At 50.8% G+C, this 15,383-nt stretch overlaps 1 protein-coding gene and 1 long non-coding RNA gene across 2 annotated transcripts in view; one reads left to right on the plus strand and one right to left on the minus strand.

Annotated features, from left to right (window-relative positions):
- Window positions 1-11,102, plus strand: part of EPAS1 (endothelial PAS domain protein 1) — an 84,010-nt gene extending 72,908 nt beyond the window's left edge. Inside the window, exons 8-16 of the mRNA XM_053890658.1 lie at window positions 1,982-2,129; window positions 2,792-3,006; window positions 4,129-4,319; window positions 4,833-4,943; window positions 5,963-6,456; window positions 7,340-7,466; window positions 7,677-7,800; window positions 8,115-8,282; window positions 8,840-11,102. Of these exons, the coding sequence (XP_053746633.1) occupies window positions 1,982-2,129; window positions 2,792-3,006; window positions 4,129-4,319; window positions 4,833-4,943; window positions 5,963-6,456; window positions 7,340-7,466; window positions 7,677-7,800; window positions 8,115-8,282; window positions 8,840-8,991 (1,730 nt within the window). The 3' untranslated portion in view covers window positions 8,992-11,102. The remainder of the gene's footprint in view (window positions 1-1,981; window positions 2,130-2,791; window positions 3,007-4,128; window positions 4,320-4,832; window positions 4,944-5,962; window positions 6,457-7,339; window positions 7,467-7,676; window positions 7,801-8,114; window positions 8,283-8,839) is intronic.
- LOC128773512 (uncharacterized) lies at window positions 822-5,963 on the minus strand. Its single transcript, XR_008417840.1, has 2 exons — window positions 5,790-5,963; window positions 822-1,450 (listed from the first exon to the last, which is right to left on the minus strand). It is a non-coding gene; the product is annotated as an uncharacterized LOC128773512 (long non-coding RNA).
- Window positions 11,103-15,383: the final 4,281 nt, after the last annotated feature.

Here is a 15,383-nt window from a genome sequence, read left to right on the forward strand (position 1 = left end):
TAGGAAGAGAGCGTGGTGCCTGGAGTGCTGTTGTCCAGCCCAGACTGTGTCACTGTTGTCCTGCATCATGTCAAGCAGGTCACCATCCCCCCAGCTTTAGTTTCTTCCTGTTAAAAGAAGATCGTATCTGTCCTCTCTACGGCCCAGGATTTTGTTAAAAAGATTAGACGAGGCTGATACACCACTTTGGAAAGTAACGTGGCCGCTTCTTATAAGGGAAGTGTGTTCTTAGCGTGTGATCTGGCCATTGCACTCCTAGCTGCACCCACAATGCGTGTCCGTACCAAGATCTGTACACAAATGTTTATAGCAGCTTTATTGGTAATAAGCAAAGAAACTGAAAACAACTTACACATCCATCTACAGGTGAATGGATAAACCAATTATGGTACCTCCATACAATGGAATACTACTCAGCTATAAAAAGGAACAAACCATGAATACCTGCAGCACCATGAGGAATCTGGAAAACATGCTGAGTGACAAGAAGCCAGACACAAATGAGTACACACTCTTGTATGGCTCCACTTACATGCAGATGGAGAGAAGAGCAACATGCAGTGACAGAAAATAGATCAGGGGTGGCCTGGGACCAGGGGTGGCGATGGGGATTAACCATCAGGAGGCATAAAGAATTTGGTGGTGTGGGGGAGGGGTGACGGGAAGGGCATTTACCTTTGATTGTGGGGTGATAGCTGCAAGAGTGTGTACGTTAGTCCAAACTCACTGAACTGTGTGCTTAAAGCAGGTGCATTTTCTATTGAAGGTAAATTAAACCTCACTCCAGTTGATTTTAAAAATGAAAACCGAACCACAAAAGCCTAGATTAGGAGTCTTTAATTTAGGCTGTGATCCCGTCTACTGTTTCCACCGAGGGGACCTTTCAGTAAGTCACTCAATAGTTCGAAGCCTCCGTTTCTTCAGATGTAAAACAGGAATCACAGGAGACACTTCATGGTGTCACCATGTGTCACATGAGCTGCTGATAACACTCATCCTCATTGATCACTTACGTGCGGGCATTTCTAGTTGCTTTGCAGCAGTGCGTTCATCTTGAGATGGGTTTGACCGCTGCAAAGCACCGCACACCCGTAAGTTAGTATTTCCTGCACCCTGGAGGTGGTGCTTGTTCAATTTTTGAAGACGGTAACTGTGCCTAGAAAAACATTAATGTAAAAGACCACAAGTGGCGTTAGCATGAACCACGCTGCCTTCCTCCACCACACAGGGCTGGTGAATGGGGAGGTGGCCCGTGAGCGTACCCAGAGAATGGGGGGCAATTTTCTGCGTTTACAGAGAATCTGGGTCTTCTCCGTGGGGTCCCTCACAACGTTACCTGCAGCCCTGGGGAAGAGGTGGCTTTTCCTATACAGCATTTGTCCAGGATATTCAGTCAACACTTCTGCACCTGATAAGCCAGACAGGCAGACGTCGTGCCCAGTACAAATAGCTGTGGTATACGGGTAGTTAAGAATGATTATCATCATTACTATTACTTTTATCAGTACCTCATTTTGCAGATAAGGAAACCAAATCTCAGGGGGATTGTTCTTTTCCCAAAGTCCCCATGAAGCAAGATTTTCTAATGCTTACACTGTGCCTCTTCCAGTTCTCTGTGATTTGAGTTCTGAGCTAGGATTCTGAAGAATGAATTCCCAAGGAATGAAAATGTATATGTCCAGGTTGGAAAACTACCAGAAATTCTAACATTAGACTTTAATTTAAGGAGATTTATTGATTCCTTTTTACTGGGAGCAGATGAAGAATTCCGGAGTAGGGAATGTGAGACGCCTTCCCAGGGCTTTCATACAGTAAACAAATGCTACATGAGCATTTAGAACAATCTGGAGGAGGAAAGAAGCCATAAGCAGGTCCTTGCTGCCTTAGGGGCCAGTCTTGTCTGTTTCCCTGCAGACTGCCTTCCCTGTGAGGTCTCCCTTTCCAACCTCCCTGACCTCAGGCTCCGTTTCTCCTCCCCCAGTGTGCACCAAAGGTCAGGTGGTGAGTGGCCAGTACCGGATGCTTGCAAAGCATGGGGGCTACGTGTGGCTGGAGACCCAGGGGACAGTCATCTACAACCCTCGCAACCTGCAGCCCCAGTGCATCATGTGTGTGAACTATGTCCTGAGGTAAGCCTATGAGGGCCACGGTTCTCCCTGGACTGAGGGCAGCAGGCCCGGGGAACCCAGACCTGCCAGAACCTGGGCACTACTTCTGCAAGCTCTTTGCAGTGCTGATCCTTATGACCCACAGGATTTCTATGGCTGCCTCAGGAATTATAGGACACCTGGCATTTCCCCTTCACAGTGTTTTTTTTTTCCTGCATCTTTCTCCCTGCTTGTCCTCTGTGTCATGCCTCTGACCCACGTGGGGAGGCAGAAAGCATAGTTGTCACTTAATATTTTCTAAATGGGGGACAAGGAAAGAGGATTGCTCGTTCTTTCCGGGAGAAGATGTAACACCTTCACTCCATAGTGTCTGGGAAGAGAGCTGGAGGTGGTCACACTGCTAGAGTAGAAAAACAAAAGCCCTCAAACCTACGTACACAGTGCAGCCCACACACAATAATAAAAAGCATCCAAGATGCATCCATACTCAGAGGGCACTCTTCAGGATTGCTGCCGCCATGACTCCAGACGTCATCGTGTGGTTCCTTACAAAGCGCTGGCATGGGGGCCGAACCCATGTTTTTGGCTGAAAGGCTTGGCTACCTGGTATTCCACGGGTCCGGGGGTGTAAAAGGATTTTGCTGGAAAACCCGGAAAGTCTGACACACCTCTCGTCCCATCAGCGAGATTGAGAAGAACGACGTGGTGTTCTCCATGGACCAGACGGAATCCCTGTTCAAGCCGCACCTGACAGCCATGAGCAGCATCTTTGACAGCAGCAGTGAGGTGGCTGTGTCTGAGCAGAGTGACTACCTGTTCACCAAGCTGAAGGAGGAGCCGGAGGAGCTGGCCCAGCTGGCCCCCACTGCGGGGGATGCCATCATTGCCCTGGATTTCGGTGGGTGCTTCTTAGCTCAAAGGGGCCTGCTGAGCCTCTCTGGGTGAGGCAGTTCTGACTGTAGCAGGCTTCCCTGGCTTCAGCTTTTTCTTAACCCCTGCGTCTTGTGAATGTGGCCAGACTGTGCTGAGCCCCAAAACACAACGCATGCTCTTGCCACTAAGACAGTCCTGCTTCTGACCTTGCACAGTGCCGAGTGGGGTGGGGTTATGGGGGACTCCCTCCTGAGACGTCTACTGATTTTCTGGTCCAGGCAGCAGAGAGTCTGAGACGAGGGAGGGGGCAGCAGGAGAGATGCCCTGAGGCCACTGGTACATTTTCATAGAGGATAAATCTCCACCTGGGCCTTGAAGGACAGATTGACTGTTTAGGTGGAGGGCCAGGCTGAAATAGTGTCAGAAATAATTCCAGAAATGTGGATGGAGAAAAGATTCTGGCCCAGCATGAAGCCCTCATATGTACTATTTCTTACAAATGTATGCCAGTCCAGTGGAGATGCCTGTCCTATGGCCCCAGGCAAAATTTTCAGCCCTGGTCCCCCTCCCGTGCTGGAGGCACCCCAAGTGTGCACCCGGGGAGCCCCATGCTCCCAGGTCGTGACCCCCATCTTCCTCCCCCAGCCTTGCACAGCTGCCCCAGGGCCAGCAGCACCTCCCTGTGCTCGCCCTACAACTGTCTTGGCCCCTTCAGAAGTGCTCTGGAAGGCCATGTGAGGATTGCAACCTCAGAAACTATAAAGGGCAGCAGCCCCAGGACAAGAGGTCTTGCAGCTTCCTTATTTTGTGGCAGAACTGAGGCAAATTGTCCACTTGTCCTTTTGCAACCTCCTGCTCCTCAACATTCCCAATCGCCTGTCAAGGAAGTGGGTGCTAGGATCTGACATGAGGTCTCTGAAAATGAGATGCTCCTGGAAGGTGTTCGCTTCAAAGGGAGGCTGTTCATTGACTCACAGACCCAGTAATGGCCTCTTGGTCACAGCCAGACCTCGGAGCATGGAGGGCTGAGCTCCCAGGTACACCTTCAGAGCCTCCTCGGATGCTCTGTGCTTCCTTTGGGTTTTCTCTGCCCAGGGGTGGGCCTAGTGCTTGTGGGGGTTAAGCGGCCAGGCCCTTGTCTCCACAGGGAGCCAGAACTTTGAGAAGTCCTCAGCCTACAGCAGTGCCCTTCTGCCCCCGAGCCAGCCGTGGTCCAGAGAGCTGAGGAGCCACAGCACCCAGAGCGAGGCCGGGAGCCTGCCCGCCTTCACCGTGCCCCAAGCGGCTGCCTCCGGGAGCGCCACCCCAAGTGCCACCAGCAGCAGCAGCTGCTCCACGGTGAGCACCCCGTCTTGGGGTGAGGACACTGAAAGGGTGGGCTGCTCTTTCTGGCTGCTGCAGGATGGCTGAGTAGACCGCCCAGACAAGAATACTGCCCGCATGCCCCTCAAGCTATCCCAGAGTCCCCTAGGGCAGTGGTAACCCTTACCTGCCGGCTGTTCCAGCCGTTTGCTATTAATATCTGTCCGCACCCCCCCCCCATCTATGTGATAAGATCCTTGAAGATGGGGGCTAAGTTACACACAGCTTGGAGCCTGTGGCTCATTCCCTGTGCAGGGCAGTAACCATCCTGCTCGAGGCAGACAGCTGTACAGTTTCTGGAGCACTCCCCTCCCCACCACTGGCCCCTGGCCATAGCCTTCTTGTAAGGATTGTTCCCTCTACACATGCTTGTTCCATGGATTGGCGTTGACTCTGTGGGTCCAGAAATAGATTTCTCCTTTCACCTTGGACTTCTGGGAAGACCAGTGTCCTACTCTTGACTTGGTCACCCTCCTTCCTGGCCCCCAGCCCAGCAGCCCCGGAGACTATTACACATCTCTGAATGATGATCTGAAGATTGAAGTGATCGAGAAGCTCTTCACCATAGATACAGAGGCAAAGGACCAGGGCAGCACCCAGGTAGGTGGACCGTGAAGGCTCACGCCCATTCTTGCAGCCCCGTTCCTTTTGGTCTTGCAGCCCCGTTCCTTTTGGCGGAGACCAGTGGGAACACTTGGCCAAGGCCCTGGTCTTAACTGGGAAATGGGGCCGGTGGGTAGCCCCTTCTCCCCCTTCTGCCCTCTGCTTTGTGTGCCAAATCCAACTCTTGCATTCTTTAAAGAGGCCCTATGTTTAAAGAGCATCTCCAGATTTGTGAGATGTTTAGAAGCAATAAGGAGCAATTACTCTCCTCACAGACACCTTCACCTTAGGATTCTGTAAGAACAATTTTTATTTGAAATGGATTTAAAAATGACAGGCGTCTGACAAATTTTCACTTACGCACAACTTTTTAGGAACGCACTTCTTACAGAAGGGCCACTGTTCTCGAAACATTATAAAAACAAGGAGGAGGTGGGTGGATATTTCACAAAGCCCCAAGAAGAATTATTAATCCACCTTTGTCTCAGTCCCAGTTATAAAACAAATCCCACCTTGCTGCTCAGCTGGTCTCTTTGCCCTGCCTCGCACAAGCTCCCGCAATTCTGTAAAACGTCCTTTGTGCTGGGGCATATAAAGCTGTTTCTGGCTTTCCAGGAGCCCCTGTGTATGCTCTGGCCCCAGGGGCAGTCACCACAGGCAGAGAAGTCTTACTGGGGCCACAGGAGAGAAGGGGGCGGGGGTTGGACAGGTAGACTGGAGAGAGGAGGGCATTTCGGGGTGGGTGAGGCAGTGACAGCAGTGTGGGGCACAGGCTGAAGAGGGGTGGACCCCTGGAAAGGCTAGCATCACGTGCGGGGAGACGCGTACATGGGGTAGACAAACCTGGGTTTCCTTTTGGTGGGCAACGGCCAGAGGTGCTGAAGCAAGGGAGGGACGCCGGGAGGGGCACGAGAGATGGGGGACAGGGGCAGGGCTGTGAGGGGCAGACGGCGGCTGGACCAGCGTTCTCAGGAGGCACCAGCCTCACCGCTCCTCTCCCGCTGCCCTGCCCCCAGACGGACTTCAGTGAGCTGGACTTGGAGACCCTGGCCCCCTACATCCCCATGGACGGGGAAGACTTCCAGCTCAGTCCCATCTGCCCCGAGGAGAGGCTTCTGCAGGAGAAGCCCCAGTCGACTCCCCAGCACTGCTTCAGCACCATGACGAACATCTTCCAGCCGCTGGCACCTGTGGCCTCCCACAGCCCTTTCCTCCTGGACAAGTATCAACAGCAGCTGGGAAGCAAGAAGATAGAGCCTGAGCACCGGCCCCTGTCCTCCATCTTCTTTGATGGCGGCAGTAAAGCGTCCCTGCCCGCGTGTTGTGGCCAAGCCGGCACCCCTCTCTCCTCCCTGGGAGGCAGGTCCAGCAGCACACAGTGGCCCCCTGATCCGCCATTACATTTTGGGCCCACGAAGTGGCCTGTTGTGGATCAGCACACGGAGTCCTTGGGGCCATCACCGTTGGGGCCCCCTGTCAACTCGCCCCATCTCTCCGTCTTCAAGAAAAAGTAAGTGGCAGAGCCCCTTGGCTGAAGCAGCAGACTCCCACTGTAATCTCTGGGGCCCCAGAAAGGCTCCCTGCCTCCTCCCCTTCTCCCCCACCACAGCCTTCTCTGTACTCAGAGTCTGGATGCGTTGAAGGAATCACCCCAAGGTATGTGAGGCCTCAAGCAGGACATATTTCTATCAGGGCTGGAGACCAAGAGGGGACTGAGGCCCAGAGAAGGAAGAGAAGGGGGGTGTTGAGGGCCTTGAGCCCCACCGTCTCTCTCTTCAGACCAGGGTTCATCAGCTGAGCCACAGAATGCAAAGAATTATTTGAGTGACTATTTTCTTAGTTCTCTCCTAGAACCCTGATTGAGAAAAGCAAAAAGATGCCCTTGATTCACCCTGCCTTTTGGCTTCCCAAGGTCCTAGTGCAGCAACATCTTAGGGCTCCTTTAAATCTCCCCAATAAGCCTCATGCCAACCAGCAGGGTGCTCACTGGGCGGAGTCACATGGTTGGGATGTGACTTCTAGCTCCCAGGACCTACTGGTTATGCTTCCCTGGGGCACTTGCCCATCACTGGTCCTCAGTGGGGAATGGTTCCGGGCAGTGGTACAGGGGAGAGACAGGACAGGAGACAGTGGTCTTAAAGACAGATGGAATGAGGTCAGGCCTAAAGGCTGTCTGGGTACAGCTGGACCAGCAGGCAGATGTGGAGGGAGGTACAGGTGATCTGAGCCATCGGTATCTCAAGCTCCTGCCCCTCCTCTGGGACTCTGCCCTTTGGGTCTTAGAGCCAGCACGGTCAACTACTGGTTCTGGGAGGTCCCCTGGAGCAGGGGGAAGGCCCTGGGGGGTATGGGGCTCCCCACTTCTTCACAGCTCACTCTCTCGGGCTTGGCAGGTCTGCAAAAGGCTTTGGGCCCCAGGGCCCGGATGTGATGAGCCCGGCCATGGTAGCCCTGTCCAACAAGCTGAAGCTGAAGCGACAGCGAGAATATGAGGAGCAGGCCTTCCAGGACCTGAGCGGGGTGAGCCATCTGCCTGGTGTGGCCTAGGGACGCTGGGTGGGGGTGGAAACAGCCCGAGAGCAGAGGTCCGGCCCGGGCAGAAACTCTCACGATGGCTGTGAGGGCTCAGAGAGCCTATGACGGGCAGCAGGGAGGGATACAGCCTTGCATAGAGAGCAGCCCACCCCCGACTCAGTTTGAGGACCAGGTATCTGGCCTTCTCCCCTCTAGATCCAGGGGGACCCATCAGGCAGCAGCACTTCACATCAGATGTGGAAAAGGATGAAGAGCCTCAGGGGCAGCGTGAACTGCCCTTTGGTGCCCGACAAGTTGCTGAGCGCAAGCGCCCCCAGTGGTAAGCAGCAGGCCCAGGCCTCCTGGGGGGACAGTGTTTGCAGGGGCCCACCCGGGATCCCCCACCGTCTCACCGCCTGCACCTCTGAGCCGTGGTAGAACAGGGTGGTGTCCTCTGCCCTGCCTTCCACACACCCAGCACCCCCTTTCCACTCTGGCTCAGCCGATACAGTCAGAAAGTTCTGGGCTCTGCTGCCCCAGGAGCTGGCTCTAGTTCCGAGCACCTTTTGTGACGGAAGGGGGATGCTGGGGGCTGACAGCCTCTCCCTTCCCTCGGCCCAGCACTGCCCTCACTCGCCGGCATTGGTCTTTCAGATGAGTTCACCCAACTTCCCATGAGGGGTGCGGGACAGCCTCTGAGACATCTGCCACCGCCGCCGTCTGCCATGAGCCCCAGGGAGAACACCAAGAGTGGGTTCCCCCCACAGTGCTACGCACCCCAGTACCAGGACTACAGCCTGCCGTCAGCTCCCAAGGTGTCAGGTGAGTGCGTTCAGGAAGTGGACCCACCATGCTAGGGTCTGACGGGGGACAGAGAGCGCCAGGAGCTGGATCTCACAAGGCCACAGAGCTCAGCAGGGCACGAGAATGAGACTGACGCCCTGGAAGGCAGCGACCTTTCCAGATTTTTACTACAGCAGGGGCTGGGTGCCGTGTGCCCACAGGGCTCTAGAAGGGACATCCAGGGCCCTTTGGACCTACGAGTCCCCGAACTCATGTCTTTTGCTCAGGGTTTCATGTTACCATACTGCCTGCTGCTCACTCCCATAGCAGGAGTGCCGCTCTGTCTTCAGGCAGGAACTGAGCGGAGGACGTGCCCAGAGAGCTCTGCAGGGGCCACCCTCCTGGACCTTGTTCTCTGGGTTAGGCACCTGATGCCCGTCTTCCTCCCTGGGCTGCCTGAGTGTGCTGCCATTTACAAAACATAGATACCATCACGAAAAGGGTACTGTTTGGGGGAAACACGCCAGAACCCCTCTTATGGAAGAGATCCTTTTGGCACATTTGGTACCATGTTTTTAAAACTCTCATTCTTTCAGGCATGGCGAGTCGGCTGCTTGGGCCCTCCTTTGAGCCCTACCTGCTGCCCGAATTGACCAGATATGACTGTGAGGTGAATGTTCCTGTGCCAGGAAGCTCCACGCTCCTGCAAGGAGGGGACCTCCTCAGAGCTCTGGACCAGGCCACCTGAGCCAGGGCCCTCCACTGGGCAGGCCCCCCGCCCCCCCTGCCCGCGCCGCCCCACCAGCTTCACTCTCTACGTCTGTTTTTGCAACTAGGTATTTCTAACACCAACACACTTTTTACAAGATGTACCTACCTGGTGAACTCGCCCACGTCCCCACGTGGTGGCCTTTTTCTAAAGATGCTCACTTTAGTGTATTTTTAAGATGCACAGTTGTTTTACCTGCTGTGTTTTATTCTGTCAATGAAACGTTCTTAAATTTTGTAAGATTTTTCTTCCCCCGACTTTGATTACTTCTAATTTATATTATTCATGGGTCCCTCTGTCTCTCTCACACACACGATATCCATACTAACGAGTTTTGTGTACATTTGTTCTCTTGTAGGGAAAGCTTTGGCTTCATTTAACTAAAAAGGTCTTGTTGTTGTTGCCAAAGAGAAACAAAATAATTTTGCTTTCCAAGCTTGATTTTCATGGCCTCTTCCCTCTCAAAGCCCTTCTTTCTTTTTTAAAACTAATCACCATATAATAAATTTCCATCTTTTCTTCTTTTCTTAAGCTGACTCTCGGCTCTAATTTTGACACAACCGTTGGGGAAAAGGAAAACGCAAAGGGTGGGCTCCAGCATATGGGGTTAACTGTGAAGGTTGTGTAGTGTGGCTTTTCCCCCAGTGTGGTTTTTCTCCCGCATTCAGTGGATTTGTTTGGTAATTATTATTCAAAAATATAAGAGTTCTTTAAAAAGAAAAGTTATATCTGGGTTAAGTGTTTATCATATATATGGGTACTTTGTAATATCTAAAAACTTGGAAATGGAATCCTGCTCATGAAATCACTTTAAGATCTTTTTGAAGCTGTCCATTTTCTCTCCCCTGGTGTTGCTGACACTGCAGATTGTACAGAACTCCCACGGGCCTGTACCAGCACTGCTCAAGGCCTCTTGCTGGTGGCTTTTTGCTTCAGGGATATGCCCTGGGCATGACAGACAATCCAAGACGTGGAATCATAAAGTGTGGGAGCACTGTGAGCTGTCTTCTCGTGTTCTATATGTATTATGTATGTATGTATGTATGTATATTATTATTGCTGCCAAGAGGGTCTGATGGCATGTCATGGGGTGGGGGTGAGGGTGGGGCAAATCTAAGGGAGGGGAAGTGCTTTAATTTTTCTTCAGATTTTGTTGCCAGCCCTTCAAGTGCACTGAGCTATGGGACCCAAAAGGTCTTTCACATGGCACATTTGGATATTTCCAGAATTACCACGAGACGGTTTCGGTGGGAGTTCATGAAAGACAGGATTCAGAAATGGGGGTCGTGATCCAGCCATGGTGCTCCCAGCTTACCAGCCGGGAGCACATGTTGCTGGCCTGAGAGAGGATATGGGAAGGGGGCACAGCTGGTCCTGACCGGCCACGCACCCCTTCCTCAGCCTGCCGTTAGGTGGCCCAGCGAGGAACAGCAGGCAGACGTCCTGGGTGGCCCCTAGCCTCAGGCCTTCCCCAAGTTCTGTCTGTCACCTGAAGTGACTTATTTAGGTAGGAAGCACTGAAAATCAAGTGTTCTCAGAGCACTTTGTAACTCACTGGGTAAGAAGGACGATACCTTTTTGGTTTTTAAATACCAATCACATGGAGCTTTTCTGTCCTGGATACAACAAGGAAGTTTCTAGAAACACACACAAAGCACAGCAGGTGAAGAATTTGGTAAAGCTGGAGGGACATATTGCCAAAAACACAACAAAAAAAACAATTTCAAAAGAAATCTCTAAGAAGAATGACCCGGTCACTGCATTGACCAAATCACACTTTAGCACCACCGCTTTGCCCCACGCACGGCGGCAGAACTTGAAGGGTTACTGACGCGTAAACGCTGGTGTTTGGTGTTTGATTTCCTGTGTGTGTTGCCTCAGCATTAAGGGCATTTTTACCCTTGCAGTTTTACTAAAACACTCTGAAAAATATTCCAAGCTTCATAGTAACCTTACCTGTCAACGTAACGAGTTCATGAACATTATTGTATTGTCAAACTCCTACTGACAACATTATTACTATAGGGGAGCTTAACTTTATAAAGAAATGTATTTTGACACTGATATCTTATTAAAGTGTTCTGATCCTACCACTGCCGGTGACTCTTGTTCCGTGGGGACTTATCATGGGCTACACCGACGTAAAGCAAAGAATCTGTTAAACAGTTTACAGACCACGAACCTTGGCGCTGATCTCTGTGAGGCAACAGAGGCCAGCTGACAGGAAGAACAGAGCAACATTAACACTTAGGAGCGGCTCAAGACCGGGCGCCATGTTGCATTGTCCATATTTCCCACATTTTTCTGTCTGCCTCTGGGCCCTTTCTCATATCCTAGGGGGTCCCCAAGGACAGAAGTCACGGCCCTGCTTTCAGAAGACTATGTGAAGCAGCGTGACAGCTGCATGAAGGGTCAGGAAGGACCTCCATTTGGAGGTGGCAGGGCTCCAGCGGGACCTTCCTAGGTAGGATGGGAAGGGCAAAGACCGCCTCAGACCGAGACCGTATGCGATGCGTTCTCGAGTTCAGATTTTACTTTTCTAAATCATGACCTGCTTATGAATAGGCAGCTGTCTCCATGCAGGGCTGGGGAGACAGCCGGCAGCAGCCTCTGCTTACAACCATCAGTCCTAGCACTGGCCATTCCAGCATATTCCTTTGACCTCTGTGGCCCCAATGGGAACTGCTTGGCTTCTCTGTGGCCTCTGTGAAAATGAAATTAATTCCTTCACTTCCATGACCACCCAGGCAGGACCCAGGAGAAAAGAGTTTTAAAGTATTCCCCCCTACACACAGTTGTTTTTTTAACTATACTCATTTGGTGAAGTCATGATCTCCACAAGAGCTTACCAGATAGTGGCGGAAACAAAATCCTGAACAACTCCCCTGTGTGAGCTGGTGTACAATGATGGAGGCCCTTGGCCCGCATTTTCCCAGATAGTCCCTGTCTCAAATACTGTGCTCCAGTGTCCCCAGCTACACTTGTACTTGGGCCAAGGACGCCCATGTTGGGTTCAAAAAGCACAAAACTAATAGATGCAAATGAGCCCTCGGTTGCTTTTGGGCAGAGTCCAGGTCCTGTGGCAGTTCAGGGGAGGCCAGGAAAGATCAGCCTGGGCCTCAAGAATGCAGAAACCTCCCACCACAGCTGGGAGGGAAGAAGCTTAGTAAGGGGGGAATGGCGGGAAGGTCATTCCAGGAGTGTAGGAGGAGGACGAAAGCATAAGGCCAGAATGGATAGTACATGCAGGGGACCCTGGGGAGCAGACAGGATGCTAGACTGGGGGAAAGGGCAGCCTGGCCACTCACAGCACAGGCCTGTAGTCACAAAGACGTGAGTTCAGGTCCTGGCTCTGCTGCTTCTAGCTGTGTAACCTCGGGGAAGCCCCTTCATGCCCGAGAGCCTGTGTCTGCCTCCCTGTGAACTGGGTAGAAAATCCCTATTTCATAGATGAGGCCTGGAGATATAAATTTGGGAGTCAACAGCAGGTAAGTTATACTTCATGAGACTGGATTAAATTACCCAGGAGATTAGAGCATAGAGAGTAGAGGTAGAGCCTTTGGGCCATGTAAGTGCTGGTCAAAGTCAGAGGAGGAGCCAGCAAAGAGGCTAAGCAGAAGCAGCCATGAGTAGGAAAAACCCAGGAATGTCACATCCCAAAAGCTAATGGAAGAGGGTGTTCCAGGAAGCAGGAACAGTTAACTGGGTCACACCCTAGACTGAAAGGCCAGGTAAGAGAAGGAAACAAAGTTGGCTCTGGGAACATCAGGTTTGGGAACACGAAGATCGAAGATCATCACTGACCTTGTCCGAAGTAATTTGGGTAGAGAGCTAAGAAAAGCAGCTTGATGGGAGTAGATTGAGGAATGAGCTGGGTGGGGCAGGGGCAGATAGAGACCACAGCAACACACAACTCTTTCAGGAAGTTTCCCTGTGAAGGGAAGCAGGGAAATGGAGTAAAGCTGGAGGACAGGTGGTTTTGCTTTTTAATATTTAATGAACTTCCGTTTTAGAGTAATTTTAGAATCATAAACAAGTTGCAAGAATATTCTAGAGCATTCCTGCACCCAGTTCCCTCTTTTGTTAACATTACTATGGGACACATGTCACAACAAAGAAACCAATATGGAGACGTTCTTATTATCTAAAATCTGTACTTTATTCAAATTTTCTTAGTTTTGGCCTAAAGTATTTCTTTTATGTTCCAGGATCCCATCCCAGATACCACACTGCACGTAATTGCCATGAGTCCTTAGGTTTCTCTACACTGATAGTTTTCATGGTCCATCATAAGAGCCATTCAGACTTTCCGTGTTGTTGATGACCTTGACAGTTTTGACGAGTGCTATTCAGATATTCTTAAATTACAGCATCCCTCAATTTGTATTTCTCTCACGTTATCTTCATAGTTAGAATAGTTAGATGATGGGTTTGTGGGAGGAAGACTGTAGAGGTAAAGTGCCATTCTCATCGCTTCGTATCAAGGCCACATACAATCAATGTGACATCTCACTGCTGATGTTCATCTCAATTAGTTGGCTGAGGTACTGCGTATCAGGTTGCCCCCCCTGTAAAGTTACAGATTTTTTTTTCAGGGAAGTTATGTTTCAAGATGAGCTATAGTATTTGGAGTGTTTAGATGGTGATGGCAGAGGGAAAAATCGATCAGGACAGAAAAGAGAAGGGATACTTTCAGGAATACCACCACCGAGAAGGTGGGGTGGCCACAGATGGGATCCAGTGCAGCATGGAGTGGCTACCCATAGATGGAAGCATGGGCAGTTGATCGTTTTAAAGCGGGGGGGGGGGGGGGGGGGGGGAGTAAAGAGAAGAATGAGTCCGCGGCCTGTCAGGCGGAATTGATGGGGGGAAGATGATGAGCAACCTCTAATCTAATTGTTTCCATTTCCTCAGTGATGTGTGAGACAAGACCATCAGTGGAGAGGATGGGAGGCGTTATCAGTTTGAGGAGAGAGAAGTATGGAACTGTCATTCCAGGAGGTCAGATTGATGGTTAGTATTAGATGCTCAAATGCGATTTGGATCACAAATTAGCCCATTGGCACAGTTGTTTTTCTCCAACCACATTGGTCCACCTTAGTGGAGGCAGAATGGATGGATAGCTGAGGTTACCAGGTTGGGGGGCAGCCGGGGCAGTATGTTAGAAGGAACTAGGAATGTTTCCAAGACTATTATGCTAGACCATGAAAACTAAGTTGTCTGAGAAGGAAAGAAAAAAAGATGAGGCGGATGATGATCGATGCAAAATCGGTAGGCTCAGGGAACCGGAGGCCTTAGTAAGGTCAGACAGGGGTCGGAGAGAGGTGTGGAGAAAAGGAAGCATGCAGATAGTCACCGCCAGAGAGGAGAGGAAACTTAACATTGAAACTTCACTTAGACTCACATATGACCCAGCACCACCATAAACAAATACAATAGGTATTTATCTTGAGTGAAAACTTTAGATCTATGCAAAATCTGCCCACAGATATTCATTAATATTCATTATTTGTGAACAATCCCGCTGTATTTATCAAGGACTAGAAACAACCCAGATGCCTTTCCACAGGGGTATGGATTTAAAACAAAACAAAACTGTAATCCATCCCAACGATGGAATACCACTCGGCAACCAAAGTTAACTAACTTGACTCACGTGACATAGAGGAAGCGCAAAGGTATTCTGTCGAGTGAAAGAAGGCAATAACAAATAGTACGTTCTAATAATTCTATTTATATGACATTCTGGAAAAAGGCAAAATCTACAGGAACAGACAACAGATCATTGGTTGCCAGGAGTTAGCAGTGGGAGCACCTTGAATAAAGGGGCTGCATGGAGGAGTTCTTTGGAGTGTTAGAATTGTTCTGTATTCTGGCAGTGGTGGTAGTTATGCAAATCTGTGCATGTACACAAATCATAGAACCATACATCAGAAAAAGAATTCTACTTTGTGTAAATACAAAACTTTTAAAAAGAAAAGCAAATTTTGAGATTTCAGAGGTGGTGGAAATAACATGGAGGGGAAGACGTGAGGAAGTAGGAGAGACAGGTTGATGAGGTGGGGGTCACGAGGATGCTGAGCAGAGAGGTGGAGGAGAGGTATGAGCCGTGGGCTGAAATCACTGAAGGGGGAGTGACCAGAGGCCAAGGTAGACAGCCACAAGGAGAAAGAAGTGTCCTAGGACATAAAGGGAAAAGGGAGAAGTGGTTTGGAGGCAGCATCCCAAAACTAGGAGGACCCCCTCCCCATCCAGGCCCTGCCTGATATCCACCCATAGGAGAGAAACCATCCCCTCCCCGAAGGCTGCAGGGAGTAGGGGCCTCAGCAGAGAGCCAGGGTCCAGTTCAAGAGAAAGGTGAAGGCATGTTT

The sequence above is a fragment of the Panthera pardus genome, unplaced genomic scaffold (genome assembly GCF_024362965.1).
Source record: "Panthera pardus isolate Hobbes unplaced genomic scaffold, ASM2436296v1 HiC_scaffold_25, whole genome shotgun sequence".
NCBI classification, from domain to species: Eukaryota; Metazoa; Chordata; class Mammalia; order Carnivora; family Felidae; genus Panthera; species Panthera pardus.